At 41.6% G+C, this 18,197-nt stretch overlaps 2 protein-coding genes across 2 annotated transcripts in view; both read right to left on the reverse strand.

Moving 5' to 3' along the window:
- Nucleotides 1–842: 842 nt before the first annotated feature.
- On the reverse strand, nucleotides 843–8,230 carry LOC311063082 (uncharacterized protein; the record flags this gene model as incomplete). The annotated part of the gene is made up of 9 exons (XM_084082292.1): nucleotides 843–1,045; nucleotides 1,420–1,589; nucleotides 2,594–2,775; nucleotides 3,756–3,847; nucleotides 4,105–4,362; nucleotides 4,658–4,783; nucleotides 5,734–6,013; nucleotides 6,823–7,251; nucleotides 8,144–8,230. 9 exons carry the CDS (start codon nucleotides 8,228–8,230, stop codon nucleotides 843–845), a joined length of 1,827 nt encoding a protein of 608 aa, XP_083938418.1.
- Nucleotides 8,231–13,819: 5,589 nt separating this feature from the next.
- The window catches only part of slc35f1 (solute carrier family 35 member F1), a 46,897-nt gene continuing 42,519 nt past the window's right edge, over nucleotides 13,820–18,197 (reverse strand). The window contains exons 8-9 of the mRNA XM_084082664.1: nucleotides 14,698–14,815; nucleotides 13,820–14,176 (exon numbers count right to left, since the gene is read on the reverse strand). Of these exons, the coding sequence (XP_083938790.1) occupies nucleotides 14,058–14,176; nucleotides 14,698–14,815 (237 nt within the window). The 3' untranslated portion in view covers nucleotides 13,820–14,057. The remainder of the gene's footprint in view (nucleotides 14,177–14,697; nucleotides 14,816–18,197) is intronic.

Below are 18,197 nucleotides of genomic sequence, written 5' to 3' on the forward strand. Positions count from 1 at the left end.
TGAGACAATTTAAAAGAAATGTACAAAATGGTTTCACTGAGCTGGTTTATTGATAAACCACCCAAAATACTGGACAGAACTGGTTCAACTTTGTTTACAGTGATTGATACAGTTCAACATTCATAGAATGTACACTTTTGTAAAAACATAAACGGATTGTGTCTTAACTTGTATAATATTGTACAAACAGTGATTATGGTTCAGGTAGCATCAAATAATCAGTGAAATTCCTCGTCTAAGCTAAAAACAGATTTTCTGTGGCTTGTCGTTTTAAAAAAAAATACCTAATATACACAATATTTACATAGGCGTAAAGATGCTTTTAAGTGTTAATATAACTATATGAGCAAAATCACAGCACGGCTAAAAAATAAGATAAAAATAAACAAACAGTTGGGATTAAAAAGTGCTTTACAAACCAATTAATATTTACAAGCAATATTAAAAAAAAGCATCTACCTAACCTGGGTTACAATGCGCTTTTCTTATCTAAAACCTTCAGATTAAAAAAATATATTTAGCTCAACATTAACAGGCCTATTCCTTTTAGGTTTCAACATCACATCACACAGTAAAATCTGCTGTCGATTGATCAATTTAACTTTTTACACTAGTACATTCTCAGAGTTAAAACACGGTTAGCTCACAGCGTAAGCTGCTAAACTACAGCAGTGACTACGTATGTACAGAGAGCTATCGTGCAATAAAAACTATTTGATCACCTTTTTTTTAAATCCTGGACAAGCGCCCAAACATTATAAAAAGTATCTAAAAAGGCCATTAGTGGCAGAGATCACCCGGTGATCAGGTAAAAGTTGATCCTGGATCCACACACAGGACGGTTAGCTACCTTGTAGAGCAGCTTTTGGCGCGCACACAGCGAACACGGGAAGGTGGTTAGCTATCCGGTAAGCAGACAGTCTGTCTTTGGCGCAGAGCAACACGAAGCCCTTCACAGCCTCCAGGTAGAGCTGCTGTCCAGAGTTCAGGTACAGCCAGATCAGTCTGTTGAGCTGAGCTCCCACGCTCTGACCATGGAGGCTTTCTGTGGAGCAAAATGATACAGATTAATACCAACCAATGAGATCGATTAGTCACCCCATGGAGACTTGAATTCATGGATATTTGTTAGTTTGTCTCATTCCTAAGACAATAATGTGATGACCGCTGCCGGTCATCACATTATTGTCTTAGGAATGAGACAAACTAACAAATATCCATGAATTCAAGTGACTAAACTTTTTAGCTGGAGAACCCAAAAGAGAAATGTAATGTCTCGCCGTGACCCAAACTAGTGGAAATAGCTGATCTACAAGCGCACAACACGCTTCCTGTGTAAAAATACGATTGGGCAATCGCTGGTTGCCAATATATTCGTCTTATCGCCCAACCGTAGAGAGAGTGAGTGTGGATACAAACCTTGGCTGATCTTAGCATCATATTCCAGATGTGTGTACAGGTCGTCCTGCAGTAAGCTTCTGGCCCAGCTGTTGACCTCCATGTTGATCCAGTTGTGAAGCTGTCGCTTCCTCAGCAGGAAGTTCTGGAGGTGGAGCAGGTACACTGGATTTCCTGACAGCAGGTACAATCTGTAATAATATTATTATTATTAACCAGGTACACTATACTTCCTGACAGCAGGTATAACCTGTAATATCATCACCAAGGAACTCCCCACTGATGTCAGGACAGCAGAGTCACTGCCCATCTTTCGCCGCAGGCTGAAAACCCACCTCTTCAGTAAACACTACCCTGACCCTTCCTCTTTGCCTTGCCTACGTGTTGTCCATTATTTGTACGAGCTCTTGTTTTATTGGATCCTGTTTATTCGATACACTTATTTGTTTTAGCTCTTGCTCATTTGATTTTCCTATTTTGTCTCATCTGTTTAAGACAGTAGGTAGCTGATATATTACACTTTTACCTTAGCGCTAGGTATACTCTTAGTTGCTTGTTTTAGAAGAGAATGCAATGTGATTAGCAGTTTCGTTCCCTACCTATGTTGAATGCACTTATTGTAAGTAGCTTTGGATAAAAGCGTCTGCTAAATGACTAATGTATTATGAAGCGGGTATCATTTCATGTGATCAGTATCTTACTTGTAATAGGGCAGAGTGTCATGTGATCAGTATCTTACTTGTAATAGGGCAGAGTGTCATGTGATCAGTATCTTACTTGTAATAGGGCAGAGTGTCATGTGATCAGTATCTTACTTGTAATAGGGCAGAGTGTCATGTGATCAGTATCTTACTTGTAATAGGGCAGAGTGTCATGTGATCAGTATCTTACTTGTAATAGGGCAGAGTGTCATGTGATCAGTATCTTACTTGTAATAGGGCAGGTAGTCATGTGATCAGTATCTTACTTGTAATAGGGCAGGTAGTCATGTGATCAGTATCTTACTTGTAATAGGGCAGGTAGTCATGTGATCAGTATCTTACTTGTAATAGGGCAGGTAGTCATGTGATCAGTATCTTACTTGTAATAGGGCAGGTAGTCATGTGATCAGTATCTTACTTGTAATAGGGCAGGTAGTCATGTGATCAGTATCTTACTTGTAATAGGGCAGAGTGTCATGTGATCAGTATCTTACTTGTAATAGGGCAGGGTGTCGATGAGCCTCCAGTTGACATAGTTCTGGGCCAGGTCCTCCAGCGCACAGACCCGGCTCATCTGAAGCTTGGCCACCTGCCAGAACCTGTAGTGTTCCACCAGGCCGTCCTGGAGCTCCTGACGCAGGACCAGGTAGACCCCGTCCAGGGTGTCCAAGTACACCTGGAGATACAGGAGAGAATACACTTGAACTAGGGATTGACTTTTTTTGCCGATATTCCTATGTTATCCAACTCCTAATTTCCGATGCATATATATATGTGATATTTACAACTACACATGCAAATAATTGCGATTAACGATTTAATTGTGTTTTTAGCATTAAACCTTGGAACACATGGAAACAATGCATTTCCGTTTGCCTTTCAGGCTTCATAATCAAATTGCACGAGAGGAGACACAAGAAATTATGGACATTTCAATATTTTTACACTTGCAAAAATTGAAAAATAGCGGAAATGGCGGAAATCTACAAGCTAACAAAGCATCACTAAGTGATGCGTTGTTGGCTTGTAGATCTGCATTTATTTTGGAAAAATGACGACATGGAAACGATAATTATACAAAACTAATTGCGATGAGCAACGAATGATTATGTAACAAATACTTTTTTACAAGTATACCTGGAAACATAGGTGGTAAAAACATGGCTTCAGGGACGGGCACAGATAGACTCTAGGTGGTGCTAGAGCACCTGCCCTTTGCCCTCTTGACCAGAAGTGCCCTTTTGAAAAAAGGGCACAGCAGGGGTCTTCAACAGGGGGTCCGGGACCCCTAGGGGGTCCTCAGAGTTACTACAGGGGGTCCGCCAAATTTTTATGTGATGGGATTTTTCTTTTTACCATAACCACTCGAAACCTAGCATCCCTTTTCTGAGGAGAACTTTAGCCAAAAATAGCCGATCTACAAGCCCACAACGCCTCGCGCTGCGAGGCGTTGTGGGCTTGTAGATCGGCTATTTTTGTCAAAGAGGTATAGGTGTAGAGGGAAAAAAGAGCAGACTAAGTAAACAAATAAAAGTATAATTTACTTGAGCACCTGCCCCTCAAAATGTCTGTGCACGCCACTGCATGGCTTTGAACATCATGGCTTTCTGCGGTGTTGCAGAGATGCAGAAAACAGATCAGATATACGTTAATTACCTTTCTGCGTTTGAGCCGGCCCCAGTCACGACCCAGGATCCAGGCCATGAGAGACTTACACATGGAGAAATAGTTCTCTACCACCTGGATACCTGGAGAGAGAGACGGAGAGGTAAGGACAGCTTAAAGAAATATTTGTCGTAGCCAAAGTATAAACTAGGGCTAAAATCTAAAATGACACTGATGTTTTCCTGGTTCTAATAGTTTAATTTAACGTATTAAGTATTTTACAATGTAGATTGTGGTCACAGAGACTCATATGATATCGACCTGAGTCTTTGCAATGATAAAGGTTGAGAATCACTGGTTTCTGGGTGTAATATTAATATTTATTATTAATTCCACTCACCCACGGCTTCATCTCCCAGAGCCAGCTTGCCTCTCCAGTAGTCGGCTGTGATTGGATGGAGCGAGGCCAGGTATCTGACGTCGCACAGGGTCCCGCCCCAGTTGGCCACCCGCCAGCTGTTGTGCTTCCGCCATTGGAGGAAGATGCCGCGCAGCTGGCGGTTGAAGGGCGGCGCCTGGCTGAACAGCCAATAGGAGAAGAACCACTGGTAGCGACACTGCGTGTACTGGAAGTACATCACCTCCAGTTCACTGTGGTCTGGAAAGGAAATTAAACGTTACATTACATTGTTAAACACTCTCAAAACAGCCACTTCATACAAGTTTACATTTAGACAGGTCTGTAGCAGAGTATGTACTCAATCAAATAAATAAGTATTCTAAAGTACAAAAGTACAAAGCAATTGTTTGCTGAATTGAACTTTCCAGAGATTTTCCTTCCTAGAAAAGTAGTGCAGTAAAAGTACAACATAATTATTATTTTTTTAAATATAACAAATAAAGCCTTTAGGCCAGAGAGAGAGAGCGAGAGAGAGACATAGTGTGTGTCTCACCATTGTTTTCTTGCTGGTTGAGAACGTACTGGAAGAAGGTGCTGGCGTTCCCGTGTTGTTTGACAGCCAGAGCATAGAGGTCCTTCCACACCAACACCCACACCTCACTGTCATCTGTACCTGTACCTGTGTTAGGTTTATTTATTTGACATGGACGTCACAATCACATTGGACGAACTATATGCATCGTTTCAAGTGTGTATACTATAGCACGAGGGCTAGTTTAACACCTGTCCACAGGAGGCTTTTTTAAATAGAAAAGTCTAAAACCCAATAAAGTACAAAAAAAAAACACTAGTAATAATTAAAGGGAATGTTCACCCCAAAATGTCATTTTTGTCTATCCATCAGTCACTCCATGGAGACTTTAATTCATGGATATTTTTTTAGTTTTGTCTCATTCCTAAGACAATAATTTGATGACCGGCAGCGGTTCCGGTAGGAGACACAAAGAGTCTTCTTTGTGTCTCCTACCGGAACCGCTGCCGGTCATCAAATTATTGTCTTAGGAATGAGACAAAACTAAAATAATATCCATGAATTAAAGTAAACATTTTTGGTGAATGTTCACCCGCAGAATAGGGATGCTTGGTTTAGATGTAAAAGTATTTAATTTGTCTGAGTGTTGTAAAGTTAACATGTCATTTAGGGGTGCTCTGGATGAAAATATAATTTACAGAGCTGCCCCGAGCCCAAAAGGTTTGACAACCACTGCCCGACCCGAGGTGTTCAAGTCAGGTACAACTGCAGAGTTTTAGCGCTGTGCACGTCAGAGAGGTTAACCCATTAATACCGGGAACACAGTATCATTTTTAGATCTTTGGCTATTCAAAAACAGCAGACATACACGCTCATGGCACAGCCATGAGCGTGTATGTCTGGGGAAAAAAATGAATAACTTTATTCATGAATAAATAACTTTAAGTAGTGAAAATAGCAGATCACGTTTGAGCTTGTAGATCTCCCAGTTTCACTAGTTTTGGGTCCCGGACCCAAAGATAAAACGTTTTGGAACCCTCTGTGCGAAAAACACGCCAGAGGGATTCATTTACCACACACACACACACACACAGTACCTTGGGCCTGGTCCTGCAGAGTCTTCTCGCTGACCCCCCACAGGGTCTGGACCTCGGGGGCGCTCATCCTGACGCGGGGTAACGGGACCGTCTCCTCCAGGACCAGCCACTGGGTCCAGTATCTCTGGGGGAGGAGGGGAACCTCTGAGAACAGCCTCTCCTGCAGCGTGCGGTTACAGTGCAGGTTCCTGAACAGAGTCTTCCACATGAACAGCCAGCGGAACGCCACCTTAGCCGAGACCCTGCAGCTGTGTGCCGGGAAGGACACCACGAAGGAAGCCTGCGAGGGACAAACGAAGTACTGTTGTAAAGTAACTAAGTACATGTACTCAAGTACAATGTTGTGTGTTTTTTTTTACTGGACTATTTCCAATACAAAGAGGCAAATATTGTTACTTTTACTCCACTACATTTGAAAACTTTAGTTACTTTGCAGATATAAATGATTACATTATAAAACCACTTTAGCCCTATTTTATACATACTGTAGGCTATTTGAAAATAGCAGATCTACAAGTTCACAACGCGTCGCGACCTTGTAGATCTGCCATTTTCAAACATTTTAGTACTTTTGGTATTTTAAGTACATTTTGTTACCAATACTTAATTTACGTTTTATAATATTTTACGTTTTATAATATTTTATATCTGCAAAGTAATTAAACAAAGTAACTCCTTTTGTCCACAAACTGCGACAACCTTCTTTATGCTTCAGTTTTTCAAAACATAAACCCATTCAATCCGGGAATGCGTGATATATGTGTCATTTTAGATTTGTAGCTATAGGGCATAGCAGTGGCAGCCATTTTATGGTTCCACTCGATATAAATATTTTTAGAAATTTCAATGAGGAAAATGCATTGACTATTTTTGAGTGGAACCCGAAAATGGCCGCCACTGCTATGCCCTATAACCCATTATTGTATTCACCCGTTTCCTAGGCTGTGTGTTTTCCACTTCCTGCCGATTTGATCCAATGAAATCCAATGGAACTGGTCAGATGACCAATGAAATCGACAGGAAGTGGAAAACACAGCCCAGGAAACATCTGTCAGACTTCAGTGCTCTATAATGTTTGATTATCATTACCTGGAAGTGTTTGGTCCACAGCGAGTTACAGGAACACACCCTGAACATGGTTCTGCACGTGGAACCCAGTCTGAGGAGCGCTGTGGGGTCCAGTCTGGTCATGATGAGCAGCAGAACCTCATCACTGAGGTCCAGAAGACCTCTGTCCTTCTGGAGAACCTCATCACTGAGGTCCTTCTGGAGAACCTCATCACTGAGGTCCAGAAGACCTCTGTCCTTCTGGAGAACCTCATCACTGAGGTCCTTCTGGAGAACCTCATCACTGAGGTCCAGAAGACCTCTGTCCTTCTGGAGAACCTCATCACTGAGGTCCAGAAGACCTCTGTCCTTCTGGAGAACCTCATCACTGAGGTCCTTCTGGATCTGGAGACCTCTGTCCTTCTGGAGACCCTTATCACGGAGGTTCTTCTGGAGGTTCTCCTGCTGGTCCTGGTAGGACAGTCACATTACATAAACCACACAGTCACTTATTTGAGATAGTAGTAATTATTTAGCATAATTAAATAATTTCCATTGTTCAGATTTTTTTTTAACAAGTAGCAAAAATAGCCAATCTACAAGCTTGTAGATCCAACTATTTGCCATTTTATAGCTTCTATAAAAGTAATTAAATCGAATTTATTTTAGCCACAGAAATATATATATTTCCCATCATGTTCAATGCGGAACACACAATACAATTGTTAATCGTAATTAACCAAAGTACAATCTCTCTCATCCAGAGTGACTTACAATAAACACTCATACATAGAACACAGAGAGACAGTGTAGGGTCTCAATAAACTAGAATCACAGGTAAACCAAGAACCTAGCATCGGCCTAAACCATTGGTTCTCAAAGTGGGGTCCAGGGACCCCCGGGGGTACTTGAGGGGATACCAGGGGGCCCCAGCTAAATGATTTATAGGAACCAAATGGACCCTTATGGGTCTGTATGGGTCTGTTATCTCTGAGAGTGTACAAATGGAACAAAATGGACCCTAACAGGTCCATTTGGTTCCATTTGTACACTCTCAGAGTTAAATTAACATTGATTTTACAATATGAATTGGAGTCCCAGAGATAGAAATGCCATTAAATGGCGGTCTGTAGCCCTAATGCATGTCAATCTGGTGGTCCTTGAAATTAAAATGGTTGAGAATCACTGCTAGAGCTGTAAAAAAAATATCTTCTCTTATGGGGGTCCCTGGCATATCTTGACATGAAAGTTTGAGAACCACTGGCCTAAACTATAATCAAAATATTACAATATATATTATATACAAAATATTATACATAATATTTATATAATAAAATGTCCTGACAGTGACTGACAGCCTTACCTTGAGGACCTCCTGTGTGGAGGAGAGGTTCAGAGAGGAGAAGTTCTGCTGCAGCTCTTGCTCCCACACAGCACCTCCATTTTCCATAATCACACTAATGAGCTGCACCTGAGCTGTCCTACCTGCCCTTTATAAAGCTGTGGACTGAACCATTATCCAGCTGGATACAGGGGAGTCTTTCTGCTCCATAACTAAACTAATGAGTCGTACATGAGCCCCTCCTACTTGCCGGATATGCAAGCTGGATATGAGGGAGTCTCAGGTAGAAGCAAGGGGGGGGGTTAATCCAAATGTCTTGACAAATAGCCGATCTATCATCTTGTAGATCGGCTATTTTATATGTCAGTTTTTAGGCTATGGACTGAACCATTCTAGAGCTGGAGATGGGGGAGCAGTGGACTGAACCATTTTAGAGCTGGAGATGGGGGAGCAGTGGACTGAACCATTCTAGAGCTGGAGATGGGGGAGCAGTGGACTGAACCATTTTAGAGCTGGATATGGGGGAGCAGTGGACTGAACCATTCTAGAGCTGGATATGGGGGAGCAGTGGACTGAACCATTTTAGAGCTGGATATGGGGGAGCAGTGGACTGAACCATTCTAGAGCTGGATTTGGGGGAGCAGTGGACTGAACCATTCTAGAGCTGGATTTGGGGGAGCAGTGGACTGAACCATTCTAGAGCTGGAGATGGGGGAGCAGTGGACTGAACCATTCTAGAGCCGGATTTGGGGGAGCAGTGGACTGAACCATTCTAGAGCTGGATATGGGGGAGTCCCATGTTGAAGCAGTGGTTGCAGTAGTTCTTGGATTTATGTCCAAATCTTTCAAAAATAGCCGATCTACAAGCTGATAACTTGTAGATTGTGAAAATTGTGTTCTATTATGTTGGAATAGACAAAATATAAAATAGAGCTTAAGTAGTTAATGTATAGCTTAAATAATAATCTAAATCTACCAAGTAACTAAGTCAAATTGATGAATGTAACATGGTTAAAATGGAGTTTGAAGTTATAATGGGTTTGTATAGGAAGGGGGCGTGTCTGATAAAATGAAAATCAAATATCTAAATACTGAATCGACCAACTTAAAAACTGTCTGGGGGCGGGGCTCACAAAGGCTTGAGTAGATGATAAAATCACCAAAAGTTTTTTCTGAAAGTGAAATATCCCTTTAAATTAAAGGTGCAGTGGAAACATTCATCCACTAGATGGCACACTTACACCGTGTCTGTGGCATAAGAGCTCTACCATCTGTGCAGTTCTTAGGAAAACAGAAAAGGCACGTTCAGGCCGGGATGCCACTTTTATCCAATCAGGAGAGAGAGAGAGAGAGAGAGAGAGAGAGAGAGAGAGAGAGAGAGAGAGAGAGAGAGAGAGAGAGAGAGAGAGTTAGAAGTGATGAAACAAAGACATTGGCTCAATTTGGCTGTAATTCTAACTGTAATGTTTTAAGACAAATTATGTTTGTGGTAAACAGTGGTGTAAAGTAACTAAGTACATTTACTCAAGTATTGTACCATTTTTAGGTATTTTTACTTTACTGGAGTATTTCCAATTTTCAATACTTTTACTTCTACTCCACAACATCTCAGGTAAATATTGTACTTTTACTCCACTACAATTATTTGTAGATGTTGATTATTATTACAAAACATACACTAACCACTTCAGCCCTATATACATTTTTGCCATTTGAAAATAGCCGATCAAAATGTTTATACAGTTGAAAACTTGTGAAATGCTGGGACATTCTGCATAATGAGTACTTTTACTTTGTATGCCAATGATTTTGTACTTTTACTCAAGTAAATTTTAAATTCTGGACTTTTACTTGTAATGGAGTATTTCTCAGTACAAAGGACTCAGGACAGTCTGTGGAGTTACTTCAACACGTTTGTATTTTAATCTCAAACTGTATTTGCAAACATTTCTGGATTCAAATGGCACAATAATACAAGTAGTAATAATAATAAAAATAATAATAATAATAATAATGATAATAATAATAAATACTTGTAATAATACATGTCTGGGAGGCTTAAGGCCGTCGCCAAGGAAAATAACACTGAACAGGTTAAAATGTACAGTAAAAATAACAGTAAACAGGGTTAAATAACAGTAAACAGGGTTAAATAACCGTAAAGCAGGTTTATGCTCATGTAAATAAAAGACACAGTCCACAGTTTATTATTTATATGAGTATCATTGTTAGGCACAAATCCCTTTGGACCAGTGGTTCTCAAACCTCATGTCAAGGACCCCCATATTTATATGTAACTGAAAATATTTTGTGCCAGGGACCCCCAGGGACCCCCCCCCCATACAAGATTATTTTGTATTTTTTAACAGCAGATGTATACTAGGGTTTAAGGAGTTGAACTGACTTTTGATGCTGTATCAACTCATTTAGCTATGGGGACCCCCTGGAACCCCCTCAAGGACCCCTGCAGGGGTCCTGCTGGGACAATAGGGAAGTATAGTGAAAATAGCCGTTCCGCTAGCTCAAAAAGCGGCGCATCGCCATGCGCTGTGAGCTTGTAGATCTGCTATTTCCAATGGGAGAGACATGACATTTCTCTTTTTTTGGGTGTCCAGCTTTTAAAGTTTAAGAACCACTGATCTTATACGTGAAAAACTACGCTTTTTAAGTTTAAAAGTTTCATGACATGTAATGTAATGTAATGTAATCTATGGTACATGTAATGTAATGTAATGTAATGTAATGTAATGTAATGTAATGTACATGTAATGTAATGTAATGTAATGTACATGTAATGCTGGTTTACAAAACATTAACCCTTGAAGCCCTGAAGAAGCATCTGTGTCACTTTTTGATTTGAGCTAAAAAGCATTATTTTATCCTTTGGCTATTCAAAAATAGCAGATCTACAAGCTCCTAGCGCGGCACCGAGTGCCGCGCTATGAGCTTGTAGATCTGCTATTTTTGTAAAATCGTGAAAATGTGTGCAAATCTTTTAATATATATTGTTTTAAAGCGAAACATTTTAACTCGAATCTTTGCTTCCGGGGGTCCCTGAAACATATATTTTTAGATGGGGGTCCGTGGCTAAATACATGTCATTTTGGGGGTCCTTGACATGGAAAAAAGAACCACTGATATTATGGCGACATAAGTTTTTTCAAAAAACTGTTAAATCCCCCAGAAGCAAAGATTTAAGTTACAAATGTTCGCTTTTGAAACTCAAATCTCAAGATTTGCAAAAAAATAACGATATTTCTAAAATAGCAGATCTACAAGCTCATAGCGCGGCACTCGGTGCCGCGCTATGAGCTTGTAGATCTGCTATTTTTTGAATAGCCAAAGAGTAAAAAAAATGCTTTTTAGCTCAAATCAAAAAGTGACACAGATGCTTCTTCAGGGCTTAAAGGGTTAAAAGTCTTTATCATGATCCTTCCTTCTAACGTGTATTAAAAGGTTTTAACCAGTGATGGAAGTAAAAGTACCGCAATATAAACATACTCTGTTACAAGTCAAAGGCCGGATTAAAAGGCCTAATTATTCAGAAAAGCCCAGACCACAGAAAATCCACTGAATGTTCAAAGTTGGTATTTTGGGTGTACTTGAGGTCAGAAAACCCCCCAAAAAATAGCAAACATACATATTATTTTAAATGTTACGTCATGAAACCTTTAAGAACCATTTTATACATGAAGAACAAAGGATTTACAACGTGGTCTCTATCTATAATGTATTCACAGTCATTAGATCACAGTGGAATTCTTTGTTAATCTCGCTACGCGTTTATTATTTTTGTTAAAATTTTTTTTTACCTTTGTTTGTTTTAATGTGTATTGTTAGGTTTTTCTTTGGGTGATTAGTCTAATCCCTGTGGACACACACACGCACGCACGCGCGCGCACACACACACACACACACACACACACACACACACACACACACACACACACACACACACACACACACACACACACACACACACACACACACACACACACACACACACACACACACACACACACACACACACAGGGTGTTGACTCACTGGAAACACTCTGCTACACCAGTGGGTCTCAAAGTGTGGTCCAGGGACCCTCATGGGTCCTTGAGAAGGGTTCCAAATGGACCCTTACGGGTCTGTAGGGTCCATTTGGTTCTATTTGTACACTCTCAGAGTTACAGACCTGTAAGGGTCCATTTGGTTCCATGACCATGTGTACACTCTCAGAGTTATGGGGGTCCTTGGAATTCAAATAGTTTGAGAACCACTGTGCTACGCTAAATGGAACAGAGCCTTCATTAGTGTCATTGGTAACACAATTGGTAACAGTAAGGAAGAGGCCCATTTTCTTTCCAATATGGCCGCTGTGCACAGAGGCCTATTGCGGATTTTCGGGTTTGCGATGACATTTCCCATTATTACTACTTTATACACACATTTCTTACTGCCGAAATGCCACTATGTCTGTGTCACTGGAAAAAAAAAAGTTTTTCTTTTCTTTTCTCTCTCACTGTGAACATTGTCACTTTCTTTCTCATTGTATTGACTGTAATGGACACTTTATTTGTTTTTATTGTACACTGTTGTTCTGTATTGACGGCACTTCTTGTTTTCTTTTTCTTGTGCCTCGTATTGCTGTATTACTCTTTACCTTTGTAACTTTAACTGCTGTGCTGCCTCTGGGCGCCCGATTCCCCCCCCGCGGGATCAATAAAGGTATTGATCTAGGTAAGGTAAATCAATCAATCAATCAATCAATCAATCAATCAATCAATCAATCAATCAATAAATCTAAAACAAACAAAAACAAGTAGAGTTGTTCTGCAGTAACATAATAAGTCCTTTACAATAACAAAAGGCAGACAATAATATTGTCATATTGGAATGTGTCTGAATGGGGAATCATTTTTTGGGATTGAGCACAAGAAGGAGAGAATTTTGGAAATATAAAAAATATATAGGCTATTCAAACTGTTCCGAAATCATAAACCACCAACCACACCGCACCCCACCCCACACACTCACCACACCCATCCGGCATGGATCCACCCACTTTTGGACCATAGTGTATGGGCTAAAAAGTATTATTTTACACTTTGGCTATTCAAAAATAGCAGATCTACAAGCTCATAGCGTGGCACTCGGTGCCACGCTATGAGCTTGTAGATCTGCTATTTTTGGAAAATCGTGAACATGTGTGCAAAATCTTTGAATATGTATATTTTTTCAAGCGAACATTTGTAACTCAAATCTTTGCTTCTGGGACCCCCTGGGACAAAAAAAATTGAGATGGGGGTCCGCGGCCAAATACATATCATTTTGGGGGTCCTTGACATGAAAAAGATTGAGCACCACTGATATAGAAACATACGTTTTTTTTCCCCAGAAAACTGTTGGGATTTAGGAGACATGTAGAATCGGCTTCAGGGTTAATGGTCTCCTACGAATTCGCCGTCTGACATAGGAACTTCTTATGATTGATTACTGGTGGTGCTAGACGCTGTGAGAGTGTGTTGCTGGGAAAAGAGAAAAGGTCGATAACAAAGTTGATGTTCTCCTGAATTGTCTCGTCTGAAAAAAAAACATTTTAGTGTCAGAATGTTGGGAAGATTGTGTGTCTTAATTGTGTGACTGTTGGGTTCAATATTCAGTGACCATGGAGCTAAAGCAGTGGTTCTCAACCAGTGGTCCGGGGACCACCAGTGGTCTTTGGGGGGGGGTAGGGTACCAGGGGGTCCCCTGTGAAATGAGTTAACATAGCGCCACAACCCCTCCCCCCCCCAAATAGGCATGGTGGGTGGGGTTCAACTGGCTAAAGAGGCGGGGCCACCTACACGTGACATCACACACAGATACAGGAATTAAAGCGGAGGTGGTCTTTAGTCCTTGCTCTTTTTCTATTGGTCGGTCGTGGCGGGCGTGTCACACCACTCGTCACACCACTCGCACGCGTGACTCCTCCTCCACTTCCTGTCCCAGGCTGGTGTACGTGACGGACGGCTCCGTAGCTCTGCCCCCTGGGCGAGGGGGCGTGTCCATGGCTGGGTGGCAGCCTGCAAAAGAAGGAGCGCTCAGATTATTTATTTGTTATTGCAGACATTTTCAACCTATCTTATATAAATGGTCCTCTAATGCTCATGATAATATGGTAATGTTTCTGTCTACTCTGTGTCTCAATTTATTAATGTGAGAACAATCTATATTCTATTATAGTATGCTAACCTTTCAGGAATACATATTAAAGGGATAGTTCACCCCAAAAAGTACTAATTTTTTTGTTTTTGTGAGCCAATAATTTGATGACCGGTGGACCGGTTCCGGTATAAGAGATACAAAGGAGAGTCTTTGTGTCTCCTACCGGAACCGATGCCGGTCATCAAATTATTGGCTTATAGGAATGCGACAAAAAAAAAAATATCCATGAATTCATGTCTCCATGGAAGAATCCATAGAAAAAAGTCAAACTAAATGAAATGCCAAGTGCTTATCGGTGTGGGGGGTCACCAGTTCATATGGGGGTCCCCAGTTCAAATATGATTATGTTGGGGGTTGAGAACCCCAGGGCTTATGGTACCTGCGTTGCGGAACTGCTTGTAGACGCGAGGGTCCTGAGCCACGTATGTGGAGGAGGAGGCGTAGAGACACAGACCCAACACCAGAACCACCGACGACAACAGGTACAGACCTGAGAACTGACACACGTTACACCTCATTAAAATAACTGAGGAAACACACATTACACCTCATTAAAATAACTTAGGAAACACACGTTACACCTCATTAAAATAACTGAGGAAACACACGTTACACCTCATTAAAATAACTGAGGAAACACATGTTACACCTCATTAAAATAACTGAGGAAACACACGTTACACCTCATTAAAATAACTGAGGAAACACATGTTACACCTCATTAAAAGAACTGAGGAAACACATGTTACACCTCATTAAAAGAACTGAGGAAACACATGTTACACCTCATTAAAATAACTGAGGAAACACACGTTACACCTCATTAAAATAACTGAGGAAACACACGTTACACCTCATTAAAATAACTGAGGAAACACACGTTACACCTCATTAAAATAACTGAGGAAACACACGATACACCTCATTAAAATAACTGAGGAAACACACGATACACCTCATTAAAATAACTGAGGAAACACACGTTGCACCTCATTAAACGTGCTGTAAGTTACGTGTTAAAATAAGGATTAAATAGCTCTATATTGTGATAGTAATCATTACTATAGAGTTTGTTCAGTAACAGTGTTAAATAGATCTATATTGTGATAGTAATCATTACTATAGAGTGTTTGTTCAGTAACAGTGTTAAATAGCTCTATATTGTGATAGTAATCATTACTATAAAGTGTTTGTTCAGTAACAGTGTTAAATAGATCTATATTGTGATAGTAATCATTACTATAGAGTGTTTGTTCAGTAACAGTGTTAAATAGCTCTATATTGTGATAGTAATCATTGCTATAGAGTGTTTGTCAGTAACAGTGTTAAATAGCTCTATATTGTGATAGTAATCATTACTATAGAGTGTTTGTTCTGTAACAACGTGAAAGGTTAGAGCTCCATGCATGGAACCGACTGACTTGTTTGAGTCTGACGTCATGCTGACACCGTTAAAAACATCCCATATTTGGGCGTGGCTACGGTGGAGAGTCTATATATGTTCATGGCAGAGTCACAGTGACATCAGGACGGTATAAGAAGGTCAAGCGGAGTCACAGACACGGACAACTTGGGAGCAGTGAGCTTGAAGCGGCAGCACGACCACAGACATTCTTTAAGACGTTGAAGAAAAACAGAAACGTGAAACGTCTCTTCAGACTCATTTAGTCACAGATCAGTTGATATTCAGAGGGTTGCAGGTCTGCCAACGATGCACTGGACAGCGAACGTGCGAGAAGCACTGGATACGAATTTAAATTTCCATGCTGCAGTGACAGTGGGGCACAAGCTGTACTCATTTGGAGGTTACCCTAATGAACCTCTACAGGATCACATGAATGTCTGTGTCTTCAACACAGTGTCTCTGAGATGGAGGACGTTGCCCCCAGTGACATCTAGAAGAGGAGAGCGTCCCCTTGAAGTTCCCTGCATGCGCCGGTACCACACTGCTGTGCTGATAGAAGATACCGTCTACATCTGGGGGGGATGGAATGAAGGTTTTTTCAACAACGTGCTTTATGCATTTGATGTCGACGCCCACACATGGTTCAAGCCCAGGATTTCTGAGAGTGTTCCAGAGGGGAGGGCTGGCCACTCAGCCTGTGTCTTGGGAAAGGTCATGTATATCCATGGAGGATACAGCCATCTGACTAGATTAACTGATGACATCTACAAGTTGGACACCACCACACTGGTCTGGTCTTTAATTAACACCAGAGGCACTCCACCAGCTGCTCCACCATCACGTCACTCTGCCACCATCATCGGGACAAAGATGTTTGTATATGGGGGCTATGGGGGGTACCAGAGGGGCCGAGGGATCCAGAGGCAGCACTACTACAACATCAGAGTGTTTGACACAGAGACCAGCTGCTGGCTGAGCACACCATCTGCACAGCTCCTCCCAGAAAGACGCGGTGGTCATTCAGCCTTTACCTACAATGGAGAGCTGTACATATTTGGTGGTTGGGTCCCTCGTCAGAGTCAGAACTTCAATGACCTTTGGAAATACAATCCAGAGACCTTCTCCTGGAAGGAGGTGAAGCCCAAGGGGAACGGCCCGTTAAGGATGACTGGTGGCTGCTGTTGCTGCATGGTGGGAGATCGTATCATCTTCTTTGAAGGACACAGAGATGGCCTTTATATCTTAGACTTGAGTCCTAGTCTGAAGACATTATGCAAGTTAGCAGTTATTCAGTACGATCTGGAGCAGTCTGAAGTTCCACACAACATCAGGTGGGAACTGGCCGCCATGAATAAAGAGGGATGCCAGGCTCTGGGGGGGGGGGGAGGCGGTGAGGTGCTGTCACCTCACCTCACCGCCCTCACTCAAACAATGGTGGAGAGAACTTCTGTAATAATCCACCTCAGAAAAAATGATGATCAGAGATCATCAGAGATCATCAGAGATCATCAGACATCACAGCCACACACTGACCTACCAAGACATCACAGACACATACTGACCACCTGCCCACTGTACCAAGACATCACGCTACTGGGAAATGTAGTAGCTATGTTGCGTAGCTACAGTACTTGTAGCTAGCTACTGCCCAACACTGCTGACCACTCGCCCACTGTACCCAGACACCACAGACACATACTTCCCACTGGAAACATGACTAATGACAAAAAGAAAAACTCCCATATATGTTGGGTGAGGTTCAACAATGTGCAAACACAGCAGCAAGATCTGCGAGCTGTTGTGACAACCTTAAAGACTACTAATCATTGTGTGTTCCTGCACTGTCTGTTCCGTGTCCATCTCAGTCATAAAACTACTGCACAACTTTCGGGTTAGAATCCACCGTGGTGCATCCGGCTTTGTCGAGCGTCTACACGAACACAACTGGCCCGTGTTCGCACGTACTCCTACGGGCTGGGGGGCGCCAGCTGTCAGCGCGGAGTGTTGGGCGGGAGGAGTAGAACGAAGGCTCTATGTCCTCCTGGTGGGGGCTCCTCACTGGCAGGTGAGTCAGTAGGATGCGACAGCAGTGACAACACAGAAATGTGTGTGGGGAGGAATTAATTGGCATAACGACTACATTGGGGAGAAAAAGGGGTCAAAAATAATTGGCTACTCTAAATGACATAAAATAAACTACTTTACAACTGTATTATACCAAGTGACTGTAAACATCTTCAACATTTGCTGCTACTTGTTTCAAAAGCTTAGTTTATAATGATATAAACTTGCTTACATCCTATAACACTTTCCAACAGAAAATGCACAATTCATGTGGTTTCCTTTTCTAGTCGTAACGTAACACAGCTCTGTTTACATATTCCTTTATTCCCTTTTAGAGTACCAGGGTCCTGGGTCACTCCAACATCCCCTGGGTCACGCCCACTATCCCTGGGTCATGCCCACTACCCCGG

The sequence above is a fragment of the Gymnoscopelus microlampas genome, assembly GCF_963454915.1.
Source record: "Gymnoscopelus microlampas genome assembly, chromosome: 16".
NCBI classification, from domain to species: domain Eukaryota; kingdom Metazoa; phylum Chordata; class Actinopteri; order Myctophiformes; family Myctophidae; genus Gymnoscopelus; species Gymnoscopelus microlampas.